At 42.1% G+C, this 17,961-nt stretch overlaps 1 protein-coding gene across 2 annotated transcripts; it reads right to left on the reverse strand.

Annotated features, from left to right (window-relative positions):
• Positions 1-1,339: 1,339 nt before the first annotated feature.
• On the reverse strand, positions 1,340-16,358 carry magl (MAX dimerization protein MGA-like). Of its 2 annotated transcripts, none has more exons than XM_068341711.1 (22): positions 15,804-16,358; positions 13,184-14,367; positions 11,868-12,315; positions 11,603-11,693; positions 11,309-11,422; positions 11,105-11,221; positions 10,318-10,431; positions 9,772-10,165; positions 8,974-9,169; positions 8,561-8,798; positions 8,169-8,344; positions 7,864-8,062; positions 7,517-7,746; positions 6,990-7,202; positions 6,613-6,874; positions 5,701-6,344; positions 5,244-5,338; positions 5,059-5,092; positions 4,750-4,914; positions 3,995-4,106; positions 3,214-3,768; positions 1,340-3,122 (listed from the first exon to the last, which is right to left on the reverse strand). In XM_068341711.1, the coding sequence occupies exons 2-22, from the start codon at positions 14,332-14,334 to the stop codon at positions 2,284-2,286; spliced, it is 6,387 nt and encodes a 2,128-aa protein (XP_068197812.1). In that variant the 5' UTR covers positions 14,335-14,367; positions 15,804-16,358; the 3' UTR covers positions 1,340-2,283. The 2 variants fall into 2 exon arrangements, with proteins under 2 accessions (XP_068197812.1, XP_068197813.1); XM_068341712.1 differs by having other exon boundaries at positions 16,262-16,320.
• Positions 16,359-17,961: the final 1,603 nt, after the last annotated feature.

Raw genomic sequence — 17,961 nt, forward strand, 5'->3', positions numbered from 1 at the left:
AGAACTGTTATGTGCAAATTTAATTTAATTAAAGGGATTTTCTATCAATTTTACAGTGGGATTTGGCTAATATTCAGAGCCGTTTATACAAAAATCAGCACATTTAAAGTTTATTCAAAGTTCTCTCTTTTATTAAATTCTATCCCAACAAATAAATGTGGTACTTCAACATCTTTAATGACTTACGTTCGGAAGCGTCTCACTTTTAAATGTCATTTGCATTGAACCAATCACGTGCTCTCGCCGCTTCACTTCCTGTACAGATCAACAGACCACGCCCAACAATGAGGCAGACCAATCACAATCATTTGTAGACAACGTGAGCAAACATGAAGTGAATTTACTGCCTATAAACCATTCAAGCCATACAGCTAATCTCGAAGGCATGACAAATTATTATTATTATTTAATTTGTGCCACTAAGATAAACCCAGTCTGGAGACTCTGTGGGTCAATCAAGTGGACATCTTCCTAAAATTCAATTCTTCCTACTGCAAAAACAACTCACATTATAGAATGCAGATGCTCCTCACAAAACTCCTAAAAGATTAAGCAGTTTCAGATGTGATTATATTTTTGTTTCAATCCTTGGTAGTAATTTTGTTTTTTATCTTGCAGCGTTTTTTTAAATCTGAGATCCATATTTTTTTTAGATTGTGGAGCAACAGATTTGAAATATTAAGTGGTCAAGATTAGACTTAAATGGCAAATAGCAATAGGATGTCATCGTGCCAAAGTGTCCATGCGTGGTAGGCATCATTGGTGGGTTTAGTTGCTACTGGCCTACAGAAGGCTGGACGAAGGAATGCTGGAGTGAGGAATGTTTTATGTGCCAATTTTGTCAGCACAATATCCTCCCATGTGCTTTTTAGCTCATCTCATGCAGTCATGGTAACAAAAAACTTCTGCATGCACAAACATTTCATACCTCAGCACGCCCCTCATGACAACCAGATGTAACGTAATGCTGACGTTACAATTTAAACAATACATCAGTATAATGCGTTGTGGAACTGAGCAGCAGTGAGAAGTACTTGAAGACCTACAATATAATAATGAAGCAGAAAGATTAAATGAGCTCTTAAGGTTCTATTCAGTTTCTTTCCACATGAAACATTCTATAGACCGTAGTTACTGCAGTCTCTTTTACCAGATACCAATTAATTCAAAACTGATTTTGTTTCTACCTTGCAGGCAGGTAGTGATTCACTCTCATTTCCATATGTAGTGAAATAACAAAACTAAAAAAAACAAAGTGATTCGTGACAGTAATCATAACATGCACGAGTAGCGACAGTACCAGCGCTTCTCACAGCATTTTACAATAAATTCAGCTGATAGAATTCATTTGAAATGTGCAAGAAAATTATTTCCTCTTTAACCCATTTTTTTTAGCTGCAACTGTGGAAAAAAACGAACTCCTGAAATCAGGAAATAAAAAAAGGGGGGGGTGGATAAGGGGGACCATAATAAATTTATTACGGTTTTTATTGATATTAAAGACTGCATAACTTTTTCACATTTTCAGCTGAAGTAACAGTAAAACCAGTGTTTCCATAAATCAACTTGCAATTGGGAAAAAAGCAAACTCAAATATTTCTAGAGATCATTTCAGAGCTACAATCAACGGCTAATAGCTTTCACCCTGCTTGATTGCTTGTGACACATTATCTTTATATGCATAGTACTGAGCTCACTCCCCAGAGTGCAGATCATTAATGTTATCACAAACTATAGCAGACATGGGCAGACATGGGTGGTTTCAGCCAGAAATCTACTACCGAAGATGTTTCACTGAGTTAGTGTAGAAAAAAATCTCACAGGGACCAAAGTATCAACAGTTCTCTTGATAAAAAAAAAGCCATAACTTAATATTTCAGAGTTCATGGAGCAGTGTATTTTCTGATCCTGTTTGCGATAAACATATTTATTCACTGTAACGCTCAACATACCGGATTCAATCTGTCCAGCTTGCAAAAACAAACTTTTACGCAACACTTTTATGCAGTAAACAATGAATGTGGGTGAAAGCAAACAAACAACAAATTTAAAAAAAGGCATGAAAAACATGTTCTCAGAACTGAGCCTTGGAGTAATTTTTCAACTCATTCATATATTCATAGGGTCTATAACTTTTTCTTCATATATTCTATTCATGAAAATCAACTGTTTTTCTTTACTATGAAAAATATCCACTGAGTTTTGTGTTAGCATAAACAAAGATGGAGTATCATCTTAAAGATGGAGGTCATTCGACGGCATGGATTGTGTAGAGACAAGGAGCTACGAGGAATAATCAGAATCAAAATCAGGCTCCAGTGTCTTCTCTACGTCGATCCAGGAGCGTTTCTTTTCACTGGGGAAGTCCTTCCCTAAAGAACCTCGGGTTAAAGGTCGAGACGCTTTCCCTTCTCCAGCCTTGGGAGTTGACGTGAGATTTGGTGTGAGTTTGTTATCGGTGCTTTCAAGATGCTTGGGCAATCTGAAAGAAATGTCCTCCTCGTATTTAAACTGATTGGGACTTTCGCCATGCTTTTTCTTTGGCGGCCTTCCTCTGCCTCGTTTGACTGGCACCGGACATTCAGTGTTCGCTCCCCGGGTCGCCTGCCTTTGGTCCTCTCCAGCCACCAAGGATGTGTCACTGTCACTGACACGTTTTCTGGAGTCTCGCACCACAGCAGATCTTCCATTTTTACTAATGGGGTGTTTTCGGGGCCTGCCTCTGGCACGGTGGGCCACAGTGGGGCTCCCATTAGGCTTCGCATCAATAGAAGTAGGAACTTCAGACATATTATTAAAACTCTGGGATGCACTTTTCTTTAAACCCACCACTGTGCCCTCCTGGGTTTTCAATGTACAGTCTAGAACTGGGGAAGGTGCAGACAATGATTTGTTGAGTTGGACAAGCCTAGCTAGGGCGGAGTTTTTGTCTGAAAGAATTTGTCTTGAGTTTGGGAATGCGACAGTTTTTTCCTCGTCCGAAACGTGACTGCTTTCTGTGGGGCGGTCAGAATTAACAAGGTTCATCTGTTGGTCCACATCAGGAGGCTGCATGTCAGCTTCAGTTTTCTCTCTCTTCTGCTTGGGATTGACAACCATTAATGTATATAAGCCCTGAGAATCTGACAGAAAAAAGAACGTCTGTTAGAGCGTAATGACACACATAAATAACTCCTGGATTAAATACAATAAGGGCAGCATGCTTAAACTTACTTGGTTTGACAGAAGAGGGAAGTATGATTCTGCCGTCCTTGGAGCGAACCAAAGGAAGAGCCACTGTCAGATGAGGCTGAATGGGAGGGGCTTTGGGCAGCTCCATGAATTCAGGTAAGTGTGTGTCCTGGGCCGTGGTAACCTCAGGTTCAACTACGGAAGGGGCTGGAGGATCGCTCTCTATTTGGGAATTGGACATACTTTCTTTGGCTGGCGCTTCAGGTCCACCCGGCTCATTCGTTATCTCTAGTGAGGGTGCAGTACCCTCTTCATGGGCCGGAATGTGTGTGTCTGGGGGTTTGGGTGTCTGCTCTACACTGTTCTGGGCTGTAATTGTGTGTGTATTAGGGGGAAATGTGTCCCTGCAGGGGTCAGTCTGTAGCAGGGGTGTGTGGCGGGGCTGAGGGTCAGACTCAGGGTTAGCGTCCGCCAGCAGCGCAGCTCTAGACTGGAGCAGACGGGAATAGAATGGCACCCACTTCCTGCTCTTCTCTCTCATTTTCTGCTTGTCATAGATCTCCATCAGCTTGACTTTTATTGCCGCAACAGATTTTCCTGAAAAGGTGGGAATTCAAAACAAAAATTAAAGATTTGGTCTTAAATGTTTACATCAACAAAAGCTGGAAATGGATTACTATTCATCAGTTACTTGACTGATTATTAAAGATTTAACAAGCATAATACAAATTAAGCTTCAAGTAACTGCACTGTACAAATTTAAATAATACATAAATCAGCAGGAAGTGAGATAATGACAAAATGACAATGAACAAATACACACCAGTCAAAACAGAAAGTCTATCCACATAAACAGACTGTATGTGCATCAGCCTATTCTTCTGCTCTTCAAGAAATTTGCATGTGTCAACCAGATTCTTGATCTCACTCTGGGCCTGCAATCGGAGTAAAACAGAATAAAGATCAGAGATGCAAAACTCTGAATAAAACTTGTTGAACTTGAATGAACAGCAAAGAGTACCGATAGTTTCTTTGACTTAAAGCACTCTTAAAGCGACCAATAACAACTCGTGCAGTTTATCACCCCTGAAACCATGCGTCTGTTTCTAATGTGTTATGAAGAACATAAATAAAATTGAAAAAGAATCCCTGAGAAAAATGTTTTGTCCAACCAGGAAATGAAAAACCGACCCATGGCTAGACATAAACAATGCTATGGATGTAGCCTGGATCACTCAAGAGCAGGAGAAAAATGCCCCCTAAGTGTGAACATACGGCTCCTTCACACTCCCTGCTCATCCGTCTCCTGATTTTAGGTAACTGCTAAACGGAAGTCTCTACTATTCTGAATCAAGTTTACCGATAGGCTGCTATTTGTTTTGGTATTCATGACAACTGTTGAGTTGAGGCTGAAGTAGTGTTATGGCCTGGACTTGCTACACCTAATGCTACATCTACTATTAAAGACATTTTTTTAATATACTAATTTTTTTTTCTTTAGCAGCTGTCATGTACTTTATGTCCCAGCGTTACTCAATAACACGATGACATCCTGGCTGATTAGAATGAGGAACTGACCAGTGCGAGGACGCGGAGCCTGGCGGCGTTGGGGTTGCTCTGTAGGACCAGCTGGAGGTTGTTGAAGAGGTGGCGCTGCGCAGACCGTCTTTGCCTTTCCAGGACGGTATGACTGCTGCGCCTTTTTTTCTCCTTATCCAGACTGTGTTCATTTCTCTTCTGATCCTAGAATGGATAAAGACAGCTCTACTCAAAACAGGACCAACAACATAAAATCTATTGAACGAGGATAATGAAGTCAGGTCAGTTTAGGTAATCATCAAAATAATGTCTTATTTGAGAAAAAAGCACTACAGATTGAAGACTTACCTCGCTGAGTTTCCTCGTCGATTCCAAAGCATTGCTGGAAAATAAAAATAATTAACGTTGAGGGTCTTTCTTGTAATGCTTTTCTTTCAATAGCAGAAAAGCTAATGTACACACACACACACACACACACACACACACACACACACACACACACACACACACACACACACACACATATGTCTTACCATGATTCCCCCAAAGCTTTCAGGTCTTCTTTCATTTTAATGATGGCCATTCCTTGCTCTCCTTCTTTTACATTCTCAACATCTACCAAGTCCTCCTAAAGACAAAATTAAATACATTTTAAGTGTGCAAGTATATACAATTTTTTAAATCAATTGCATTATACTGATTTGAGATCAAATATTTCTGCATTTTTATTTTTTAAAAAGAAATTCATGACTGTATTCGAAACTTGGCTATTTTTGAAAATGATCTGGGTTCAAATAATCACCTCTATTGGTCAGCTATGATTTCACCACCCAATAATCACTGACCAATAATACATGAGACCCAATATATACAGTGCACATTGCGCTTATGCTTTTTAATCCATATTTTACATTTTTAATTTTTTCTAACCTTACTTCAGTTACAGAGGTTTCATTGAAAGCTCCACCGCTTCCTTATCGAGTAACTTACATCTTCGTCATCCTCCTCACAGGAGTCTGATGAATCCGAGCTCAAATCCTCTGAGGAGCTATCCGGGCTGGAGTCCACTTTCCTGATGTCTTTGTTGTTCTCCTCCAATGTCTCATTACACGTCAGAGCAGGGGAGGAGCCGGACTCCACTGAACTGCTGCTCAGCCGGTCCTCTCCTCTAGTCGACGTGTCCAAACCTTCACAATTTGCATCTGAATCAGCTGATAAGTGGTCAGCCTTACACAAACCACCTTCTGGTGGCGAGTCTTTGTCTACAACAGCCACGTGTCCAGTGTTCCCTGATGGTTGTGTCACTCCACCATCTCCATTTTTGGGGAGTTGAATGAGGGTGAAGCCCCCAGGCAGGATGACTCCAGGCGGATTTGGGCCTGTGGGGACATTGTTAGCTGGAGGGAAGATCCTGAATGAATAGGTGTCATTTTTTTCTAAGAAGCTGGGGGTTTTCAGGGATGGAGACACTATGAGAGAGATGTTTGAGGTAGTGAAGGATGTCTGGAAGGGGCAGACAATTTTTCCTTGACCTGAGACAAACGGTTTGGCGGGGCTGACCGTCGGTGGGCTTTGTGACTGCTGTTTTACGGTGATGCATACTTTCCTCAAAGAGTCTGGCTGGGATGCTTGAACTGAATACCAAAAAAAAATGCAGAGCAGAGAGGGGAGACAAGAGGTGAGACAGATTATACCTTTCAAGTATAACAAGAAATGAACACAAAGGCAAAAGAGCATTAAATTATCTCCTCAGGATTCGCCTGCCAGCCCTGGTTTCACTATGTTAGTCATGAGGTGGTTCTAGTTTTGTTTCCTTTGATGACTTTATGGAGGGTTGATCACATTTTCCTCCTTTTGATGAGCTAGAAAATAAATGTGCTGAATCCAGAAAGACCCTTTTACCTGGTGGGTGTGCCGGTGTCTTCTGCTCAGTGGTTTTCCTTTCAGGTTTGGCTGTAGGGACGACGGTACCAGCAGCTTTTATGTGCAGAGTGCCAGAAGCGTTGATTTTGTCAGCAGTGTCTGGCTTCTGTGAGGTTTTGAGACACAGACCAGCAGACACAGGCAACCGGCCGGTGACGTATGCTGCAAGGCGGTTGGCTGGATGTAGTGATCCCATGCTCCCCAGCAACAGTTTGGCATGATTGTAAGATTTGCCATTAACCTACAGAAGAAGAAATGCAAAGATATTTAGTTCAGTTGTTCTTTACTTTTGCCTTTTCAGTCTGTGTGTGTGTGTGTGTGTGCGTGTGTGCGTAAGTCATTCCCTAACCTTTTACCTGTATGAGTCCACGCGCCTCTTGGCAGCCAGCAGGTTTGGTCATGGTTCTCAATATGCCTGAAGGTAAAATTCCTCTCAGGAAGGGTGTGACCCCTGGAATTATGTTTGAATTTTCAATTTGGCTACCTTCCTCTTCTGTATTCAGATCTGCCTTGTTGGTGTCATCGGACTCTTCATTATCGGTGGATTTGGACACTTTACTGATGTGTATCTTTAAGGTGGAGCAGAAAAGAAGATATTCTTGAGAAATTTCTTCTTTTTTTTTTTTTTGGAGAAATTACTTTATGGTATTCCTAAAATTGTGTTTCTATGGGTCAGGTTGGCAGATGGGTGGACTAGTCAAACCACTAGCAAAGCCATACTAGTATTATAAAGCTTTTTAATTTTCTCAAACCGACAGTGTAATCCCGTGCGCCTTATAAATAAAAAACATTTTTAAAATTGGCCGTTCATTGAAGGTGCGCCTTATAATCAGATGTGCCTTATAGTGAAACTTTTTGAGCATCACAGCACACAGAGACCTACCCTGTAGGTGATGACGGAGTCACTGGGTTTCTTCATGACGATCTTGGCCAGCGGGTTGATACAATAAGGTCCTATACAGAAACGCCGATCGAGCCTATCCTGATTCAAGCGTCGGCCTAATGTATCCTGGATCTTTTTGCGGTCCTTCGACCACTGACATGTAGACTGTATCTCGATTTGCTTCCGTACTTGTGTTTCACTGACTGTGGTCGCCTGAGAGGCTCCGCCTGCTGGAGGACATAACGTCAAACATCAGAATGTGAATCAGACAAGAGTAGGAAAGAACTCAGTACCTGGTGAAACACTGACAGCACAAATTAAAAAATGCCTCCGTCTTGATTCTTTACCTGCTTGTTTAAGTGACCATACAGTGTGGAACATTCGCTGATGGCTGTCAGCTGTCATGTTGGCCTGTTTTTGCGGTGTTTTGGGCACGAGCTCTAAGGTGACTTCAGGAGGAGGTTTGCTGTTGAACTCTCTCACACGTGCACACGTCATCTTGCTCTCCAAGTATTTATACACCGGATCCTTATCTTCTTCTCGAATCTGCAATGTTAAGGCACAAATATAAATATAGGCAGAGTTTTCAGACTAAAAATTTGGGCAGATTGAGACAGCCTCCTAAATTCATCAAGAGAGAGACTTATTTTACCATTGACGGCGGATGGGATTTGGTGCTGCGTCTTACAGTCTTTGCAGGGACAGAACAAACAACAGCACTTTTAGGGGCAAAGAGAGGCTCAGGATCCTCATCAGCTTTGCAGTTCCACAGTCTATGAACACGTGACCAAGGGCACGGCTGGACAGCACGATCCAAATTAGCCAAAGCTGGGGATAGAAAAAGTATTTCATTAAAATGTTACCCCCCCCAAAAAAGGGGAGGAAAATTCGGAAAAGAAGTTCTTTAAATGACATTAATTGGTTAACCTTTATCACAAAGCTTCAGAAGTGTGAAATGAGGTCAAAGAAAAACAAACACAGTAGAAATACAGCAGCCAGAATACAAAGAACACACACAAATGATATCAAACGGTTCGTTCTTACAGGAAGCAGGTTGAATCTGTTGTCCACTCTTCCCCGCCGACAACGGCTCTGCGTTCCTGCGCTTGAAGCAGGCGCAGCCAAACATGCATTCAGGCTGACGGCAGTGGAGGGGACCTGAGTTCAGATGGAGCAGGCTAGAACACACACAGCCCAGCCGGCAGGAATCTTTCCCACAGTCAGGCTGCTCAGCTTTACAACTGGGGTACTGGGGTACCTTCATAAACTGACTGGGCAGCATCTAATTCAAAGGAAAGGAGAGTCATGAAAGGGAATTTCAACCATTTTAACGAGTGTTATCACAACATCTTGATTATAGATTACAATTTTATATTTTAAAAGGAGTCCTATTTATCTAAAGTAATAGACAGTCCTAATCCCTGCTGGTACACTCATACAGTTCTCTAGATGCACACCTTTTTGGACAGTATGGCAGACAGGGCCACCTCCAGCCGCTCCGGGGTCAGATTGGTTCTGTTCAGACCCGTGTTCATGGCTCCAGACTCCATCTCTAACAGTTTTAACTGGGCCTTAGTGAAGCCTGTTGGCTTGTGTGTTGGTCCATGGCTCAGCCCAGAGATCAATGGCCGTCTGGCTTCTGGCGTCAATAATCTGAGGAGGAAGCAATGTTGTTAATTTGAATGTTTTTGTGAAGTAAAGTTTTTCTTTGTAATTCAATAACAGGAATGTGAAGCTTTTCAAAGCCTGCAAAGTGTGATGAAATTATCCCTTTTATTCAAACATGAGCTTTTCTTTAAAAATAAATGAAGCCTGTAAAACATTTCTGAAAATGACCCTAATACTAAACACTTGTGACTTACGTATGGATGGTCACGACATGAATGTACAAGATACAAGAATCACATGTTTGCGAGTCATTCAAGATCTTACTAAGAACTTATTAAATGTATTAACATTTCAATCCCATGTCTGCTAATATTCTTAACAATATGATGGGTGTGAATATTTGTTGCTTTGACTAATCTTAAATTAAAGCAAATTGAAAATATTCAGTTTATGACTGGTGGTTGGACAAGAACACATCACAACAACATAATAATAAACATTTTACCAAACAATTAATTGTGGAAAGATTAGAGACAATAAAGAGACAATAACAGAAATAATATGAATTGTTGGAACTTCATGTGATTCTATGTTGAGAAGCATCCAAAACCCTTAAAAATCAAGACAAATTCTAAACATGTCCTCACCTCAGTGTAACCGAACTACTGCTGACAGACCCAGCAGCAATATTTCCTATCAACGCAGCTTCAGACTGAATGTGTGGAGACGCAGAAGTCTGTATGGATCGAGCTGGAGGAGGAGCCGTTGATGTCATCGCATTGGAGGAGGAGGAGGAGGGACGTTTGTGGGAGAGGGGACAGGGTCTGTTGGTTCTCGTGGGGCCTTTGGAGGCAGCGTTTTTCTTGAGTACGCTGTCCAGGGTCTTTACATAGCTGGAGCTCCTGGTAGGCAGTTGATAGGCCACGGGGCCCTCGGGGCTGGTGGAGAAGGCAGCAGCACGCTCGCTGATGTACTGGCCTTCGCTTTCCAAATACTCATCCAACATGTTGCTGCAGAAAGCAGAGAGATTCTTTTCTGGTCCTACGGGAAAGAAACAATAAAGAGGCTTTAATTCATCGGTGAGGAGTAATGAATCAGACACAAGCACATTCAGTCGCTTCCAGTGCTATTAATATCTCCGTAATTAGATGACATAAATCCCTCTGAATGATACAGAGAAGACTGCAGCTTACCGTCACCATTGGAGGGAGAGGTTTCTTTACTCCTTACAAACTTGTTTTTCCATCCTTTTATTTTTGTCACGTCACTCGTCTTTCCTGTGCGGGAGACGAACGGCAACCCCCCGTCTGTGAAGAAAACATGCATCAGTCTCCAGCTAAGAAGGAATCTTATATTCAGGGGGCTTCCTGCTTTATACCCACAGACTTTTTTTCAACCGTGTCCATCAAACATACAAAAAAAAAAAAAAAGGACCTGTTCTATAAACTGCAATGTGAACAGTGTTTTGGATATAAATAAGACAATGGCCAACCCCCCCACAAAAAAGTGTTTCTATGGAAACAGTAAAAAGTTGGATTTAAAATGCTGGAATGCCAAACTATTTGTCATGGTTGCTATATAAACTATTAGGAGGAGAGGTTCTGGACAGAAGTTCTAACGGATGGACGTGTTGATATTTTTATCCTCCATCATTTCTTTGTCAGGAGGATAAAAACGCAGCACTTTTATTATTTTTCTTTTACAGCTAAAACAGTGTTTCCACATCGTTGAAACTGCACGACTAATGTTTTAAATGAACCGGGCATGATGGAAATACAATAACACTGACAGCCGTGGCAGGTTTCACAAGGGGGTATTTTCACATGAAAAATCTATTTTTCCACTGCCTGTCACCTGAATAATAACTGTTTTAAACAAATAAAACATGTATCTTTATTTTATGTCAAAACAAAAACCTTTCTGTGTCCAAACTGAATGCCGTTAGGCATACAAGAAATTCCAAAAATGACTCAAACATACTGGGAGATGTGGCGTGGCCTTGTTGTGGCAGCTCCATGGGCGGAAGCGACAGAAGAACCCCCAGATACTGCAGGTCGACGGATTTGGTCGGGTCTAAAGAGCTCAACTTCAACCCCACTAGAGCAAGGACAAAAAAGGTGTGAAATTACTTTAGTAAAAGCTACTTAACCACTGGGATGTTCACGTGTGTTTGTGCGAACTCACCCTGCTGCAGCGCCGGATGGATGACCTGTCTGTGTTTGAGAACCTGGAAGTCCTGGAGCAGGACGGCCTCCACACGAGCTATCTTCTCCTCCTCCATCTCTCGAATCTCCTCCACTGAAACATCAGCAACGTGTTTTCAGAGGATTGAGTGGTATAGCATCACACTCATCGTAAGCGGATTAAAATTAATTTATGCAGTTAATGCATCCCTTTCAAAACATTCAATATTCGCTGCTGCATGAAAGCATTTGTTACAGGGATAAAGTAAAAGAGACTTTTTTTTTTATTGCTCACCTTTGTGATTCACCCTCATCTGTGTCGTTTCTGGAGCTGCAGGTGACGTGTTCTTGTCTGGATTGTCACTGACGTGAAACTCAAGAGCTTCCTGTTTCAGAGAAGAAATTTAAAGCTTTAAGATTTCAACTATAATCACTACGGAATGCAAAAAAAAAAAAAACAATTTCAAGACGGTGTGTAGTTTCAGTGAAAACTCAACACTTGGAATTAGGCTGAAAACAAATATTTTCAGTGTTATTTGCAGTGATTATCCATGTTTTACCTTTGAGCTGAATGACAGAAACAACAGGCCTTCCACATCATCCTGCATGGGGACAGATGACGATGGGCAGTGGAGTACAGCTTGAGAGGCCTTTGCAGCTTTCCACACTTTCCCCCTGGAATTTGCCCAGCGCCTGTTGATCCTCTTCCTCTTCTTGCGGTAGCCACGTAAGGATCGTGGGGTGGATGTGGTGGAGGCAGGACTCACAGACATATCTGTGGGTGTTTTTCTTTCCTTCCGCACATCACTGACGGGCTGGGGTTCTCCCTCTGGTTCCAAACGCGGACGCTTTTGGACAAGCACGAGCTCACCGAGGGCATGCTTGCCTCCGATACAGGGAACATAAGATTCATCCCCGCCACCAGGGGAAGACATTATGGGCTTCAGGATGATTCTAGTTTCTTGTTCAGTTGAGAGAGGGGCAGGAGCGGAGGTGGTGCGCTTCATACTATATCACAAAAATAAGGGATTTTGGTTACAGATGTCAAGTAACGACAGTATTTTCTGCACTATAAGGCGCACTGGACTATAAGGCGCACCTTCAATGAATGGCTTATTTTAAAACCTTATTCACATATAAGGCACACTGGATTTAAAAAGCGCATCTGATTAAAAGGTGAACCTTCAATAGATGGCTTATTTTTAAACCGTTTCCATATATAAGGTGCACTGGATTATAAGGCGCACTGTCGGTTTTTGAGAAAATTAAAGGCTTTTAGGTGCTCCTTGTAGTGACGAGTGCTTTTGAATAATGTCATGATTGTCATGAGATAACACATTCAACCACAGATGAAAGTCCCTCCATTTCCTAGCTTACGACTATGTACTTACTGCATAGCATTTTTAAACTCCCAGAAATCCGAAAATGGATGTATGATTGTATAAAATGTAAGTGTTAAGTAAGAACCTGAGTCCAGAAAGAGAATGTTATTCCATTTATAGCGACTCTAATGATTTCCCTTTATACCAGGAATTGACCTCAGGTTCCTCCACCTTATATAGAAATTTCTTTAGCGGGAAAAAGCGTCATCATTTACCCCCTACTTCACTATTTACCTTCAGGAACACTGACATTATTGGCTGCAAGTTTAGGGGGGGTTTTCCATAATGGAAATAGTTAATAGTGTTCTAACGTTAATGAACTCCGTTAAATTAAAAATGTGTCTCTCTTTTCTTTCAGGTTTTCATGCAGTTGGCAAACTTTTACAAAGATAGTTAAACGATTTGATTGGTTTCCATCAGACTGTATGGATGTGGCTACAAAAGGGGCCACGACAGAACATCCTGTTAAAAATAAATTAAAATGTAAAACTTGCCTAAGATCCACAGCTTCCTCCTTAATTTCTTCGGGTTCTAAAGGAGAAGGCTCCGTCTCCATCGTCTCCGTCTCGGGCGGAGGCAGTGTGGAGACCCTGTTCAAACGTGAGTTGTTCCCATCTTCCCTGAAGCCTTTCGCAAAAGGATTATGATTGATTTTCAGCTGAGTGATGCGGAAGTTCTGATACGTCGTTACTGCCATGAATTCGGTTTGTGGAAAAGTAAAGGTGATGCTTTCCAGCCAGTTGACTAGAGGCTTGCCAGCTTCTTGCCCATCCGGGACAGGGATGACGTGTAGCCTCGGAATGTAGCGGTGCATGGAGTGTAGGAGGATTTGACCGTCCTGATCTTGGGAATTATTGGTCAGTTTGAGTTTATAAAATGACACTAAGGAGCTCATCCACTCTGAGCCTCGACAGGGTGAGTGATGGTGGCTGAAAGCTCGCATCAGACCCTGGGTTTGGTTTTCTGCTGGCCCGCTAATCTCCCATTTGGGCATGTTCCAGCGGTACCTGTAGTGGTCCGACGGAGTGATGGACAGGACCAGACTGTACTTCCTGTCAGGATCCAGGCCAGCCAGGCGATATCGGCAGTACGGAAACATGCGGCGCCCCTGTTTGGTGAGAATCATCTCCGTTCCGCAGCTGTGGAACTGCTTCCACATGTTATTATTCTCCAGAGTGACGCTGACCCCGTTGAAGATCAACACATTAGGAGAGTCCGTTTCTGGATCTGGACCGCCAAATGTGGTTGATGGCAACTCAGGCCACAATGGTGATGATTCTGACACGCTGACCAGAGTGGTCCCTGTGCATCCTAGGGAGTCTGATGCTGACGCTATATGTGAGGTAGCTGGGGTTGTTTCCGCTGTCCCGTCAATCGTAACAGGAGTCACGGCAGGCTTAGCTGGGCTAGCTTCAGCAGGGGAAGCAACGGACGAGCTGCAGTCATTACTGGCCATGGAGACAGCTCTTGTCTCAATCATGGTCTCACTAGTGAAATTTGGTCTTGTAGGAGTCGGAACAAGAGGAATCGAGGAAGGGCTGGGAATAGGAGGAACTGAAGAGAGGCCATTCAAGCTGACCTCCTTATCTTCTAATGCCTGGGGATCCTCCATTAACGCAGCTTCAGCGTCTGTGGCGGGCATCATCAGCGATTGTAGTCATCACACTTCATTTGATACCTGACAGAAAATTAGTACAATACTATTAATTATTACTGTAGAGCGAAGCATACGCTTCAGGGCTATTGATCTGAATGTGAACAATAAATCAAACAAAACGATGATAGAAAATTAAAAAAACAAACAGAATGAAACAATGCTGGTAAGCGTAAATAAAAGCAATTACAGATCATTCAAGCACAGCAAATACTGGTGGAAAAGAAAGGAGGGCCGTAGAAGTTGAATAGAGAAATGTAAACAAGAACCATCTGGAAATGGTTTGTCATCCCGTGCAACACAAAATGTGTTTGACCGAAGTTTAGAAGTCATTTAGAAATAAATGTTGAATTTGTCATAATGAAAAGCCAACAAAAGGCATAATATCTAGATAAATATCAAGTGAATCCAGTGGTTTTATGCTCACTTCCTCAGAACTAAAGTTATAATCCCACACATTGTGTTCTTTAAGAAGCAGATAGACCTAAAAACGCTCGTAATTTAAGTACTTAAACATTTACTACTAACACTAAATCCAATGTGGCACCACAACAATCTTTCAAGACAGATATGATCACCAGACTAACAAACACCTGGTTGAGCTGTTTTATTTCAGGCGTGGGTGATGGCAGCATCTCTGGGATGGAGGGGCTGCTGATGCTTCTCCTCAACACCGATGAAGACACAGGAAGAGTTTCCCAACCGGAAGGATCGTTTTCATTCAAAATTAAAACGCATTCAATAAATGATCAGATGCCATCTTCACAATTCAAATTCAAACTCATAAAAACGAGTCTATCGGGAATTAGAATAAGAACCTGGATGAAATGTCTCCATTAAATAAAGCAGTATCTAACAATAAATCAATAATAAATACATTAAAACCATAAAAGGTAGGTGCACCCCTACCAAACCAACAACCTGATTTATATCCATCAGAACACGAGGTGTGAGGTGATTTTTTTTTTAAATTCATACTGTAGAATTTATCCTCATGGTCTCAGGGAAGTGGACTTTGACTCGGTGAGGTGGGGGGTGAGAGACCATCAGCCTTCCTGGGGGTGGAATGGCTCAAACGTTCAACGGGGATGGATTAAAGTGTGATCGGAACACTCAAATCAAACGCTTCTATCTGTACAGACCAGGACCGATGATCTCAGTGTGGACCTCACAAACCGGTTCTGCCGCCTCGTCCGACGCACAGATGCTGGAGCCTGGAGGTGTTAACCCGGGTTCAGACGGACCCGTTCACACCGACAAAGCCCTGCTTTTATCCGTCCAACCGTGTTTATCACCTCCAATAAGAAGCAAGTCAAAACTATCCAAGTTATATGACAAACAGTTCTTTCTTCCGAACACACACCAGAGAGAGAGAGAGAGAGGAATGCCGCCTGATCCACCGCTCCAAAAAAAAAAAAAAAAAAAAAAGAAAAAGTTGGGCGGTTAAACTAGCGCCTCACCTTTCGCCATCGGTGGTAATTCCTCGTGGGCTTCGGTTAGCGACGGAACTCCCGGTTCCGCGGTGGAACTCCCAACTGTTGCGCGTCGTGTTCGTGGGTACAGAGCCACGGCGGATCCGTCGAACATAAACACAAACTGGCAAATGGAGGCCGAGCGCCACGCCAGGGTGCTTACATCGAAACGACCCGCGCGTGCACGCCGGTGGAGCCGGTGGCGCGTGCACGATATCACCCCCACCAATGGCGCGTGACACCGACGGCGCGAAGGACGCGGGAATCCTCCATCCCGGTTTTTATTTTTTTATTTTTTTTATTTATTTTTTTATGTAGCTCCGCTGCTCCACGCGCAACTCCCCGCAAGTTTACGAGGAAATGCTTTGCGTGAAAAAAAAAAAAAAAAAAAAAGAATCCAGAGAGTTGTTCTCGTCTCCCCTTCTTTGTGTTGCTTAACTTCTTACCTTTATCTCATCTTCTCACCCTCCAATGACTCTACTCCTCGCGATCACACACACACACACACACACACACACAGACACACACACACACACACACACACACACACACACACACACACACACACACACACACACACATCCGCGCTCTCATGCTGTGACGTCACACGCTCGCCATGGCGGCGGAGCTCCCAGCGGAAGACCTCGCTGGCCATGTGTTCCATGGTTGGGCTTCAGTGGCTTCAAAAAACTATGACTACACACAACCCGGTGTGAAGACATTTTTATAGTGGGTTTATTTCAATCCACTGATAATACATCAAATTTTGCCCGCAGTTAAAACATTAACTCGTCTTTACAGGTGCGAAATTACACGTCGCAAAACACACAAAACAACCGGCTTACTAAGATGGTGGTGAAGTATTGCGGTTATAAAAAAAATTTGGCTGGTATTTAACCTGAGATATCAAAGTACAAGGTTTTTTGTAATTATTTTATCATTCCTACACGAGTTTCCTGAATTTTGTTTAGATATTAGATTGAAGGTTGGAGAATGATGGGCGATTGCTAATGTTGAGCCACAAAAGTTTCGGTTTTAAAGATGCATCAAGCAAACCCATAGCCTATCGTCTTCAGATTAGAACGTAATCCTATATTTAATTTCACTACAGAATGTGCTTGGTCAATTAATAAATAATCCCAACAACACAGTACAGAGCAAAGCTAAATAGCATGCACACATTTGACTTAATTCTGTAGATTCTACCCACACTCTGAATAATGTCCTCTTAGAAAATCCACTCTGACACCTATTACTTCAAGATTATTTAAAATGCAATGATTCCAAAATATGACTTCTTATTCTTTCAGAATAATACTGACATTGATTGTCTATAAGTAAAATTTCCACTCCCATTTTAAATCACTAGCGTGGAGTTGATATTTACTTTTTTTTTTAATCTCGAAGGAATTAGTTGTAGGGTTTATAATCCATAGTGCAAGCAAAATAAATGATTAAACCTAGAAATAATAGACAATATGTTGTCTGCTTGTAGATATTACATCTACACAAACCTCCACTTGAATAATAAACATGTTTCTGGGGAGTTTTATGGTGTTAAAATAATTAAAAAAATATAAATAATTATATTGGTGTCAGTAGATCCCCGTCTCCTCCACCAACAACCGGACTCAACTTCACGTCGTGGGGAGTTAACGTCAGTGGGGGCGGGGCCTAACCAAACAAGGAAGTGGGACAGAAGCCCACGTGAGCCGACCCATCCTTTGTGCTCACGTGAGGAGCTCGTGGCGCCGTGCGTCAGTTCGTTCCTGTCGCACACCTTCGGTAGGCTGTTGATCCCACCACCCCTTTTGTATAATCTACATTTAGTGTTTGAGTGACATGTGGTGAATGTTCGTCACATATCCACGTTTCTGCACACAGGAAAGAAGTGACAACAGAACATGTTCTGAAAGATTAAAAAATTGTTAATTAAAATCTAATTTTGACAATCGTCCTACAAAAAAAAAATTCTTGTTATAATAAATATTGAAGTGTATGATATTCGTGCACTATAAAAATCTGCAGTATGCAACTAAAAAAAAAAACCCATCAGAAACATTAGTGTGGATTTATTTTTCTTAAAAATCAACTATTTGTGGACAGCTGCGACATCCTGGTGTCACTGATGTAAAAGAGGCAGCAG

The sequence above is a fragment of the Antennarius striatus genome, chromosome 19 (genome assembly GCF_040054535.1).
Source record: "Antennarius striatus isolate MH-2024 chromosome 19, ASM4005453v1, whole genome shotgun sequence".
Lineage (NCBI taxonomy): Eukaryota > Metazoa > Chordata > Actinopteri > Lophiiformes > Antennariidae > Antennarius > Antennarius striatus.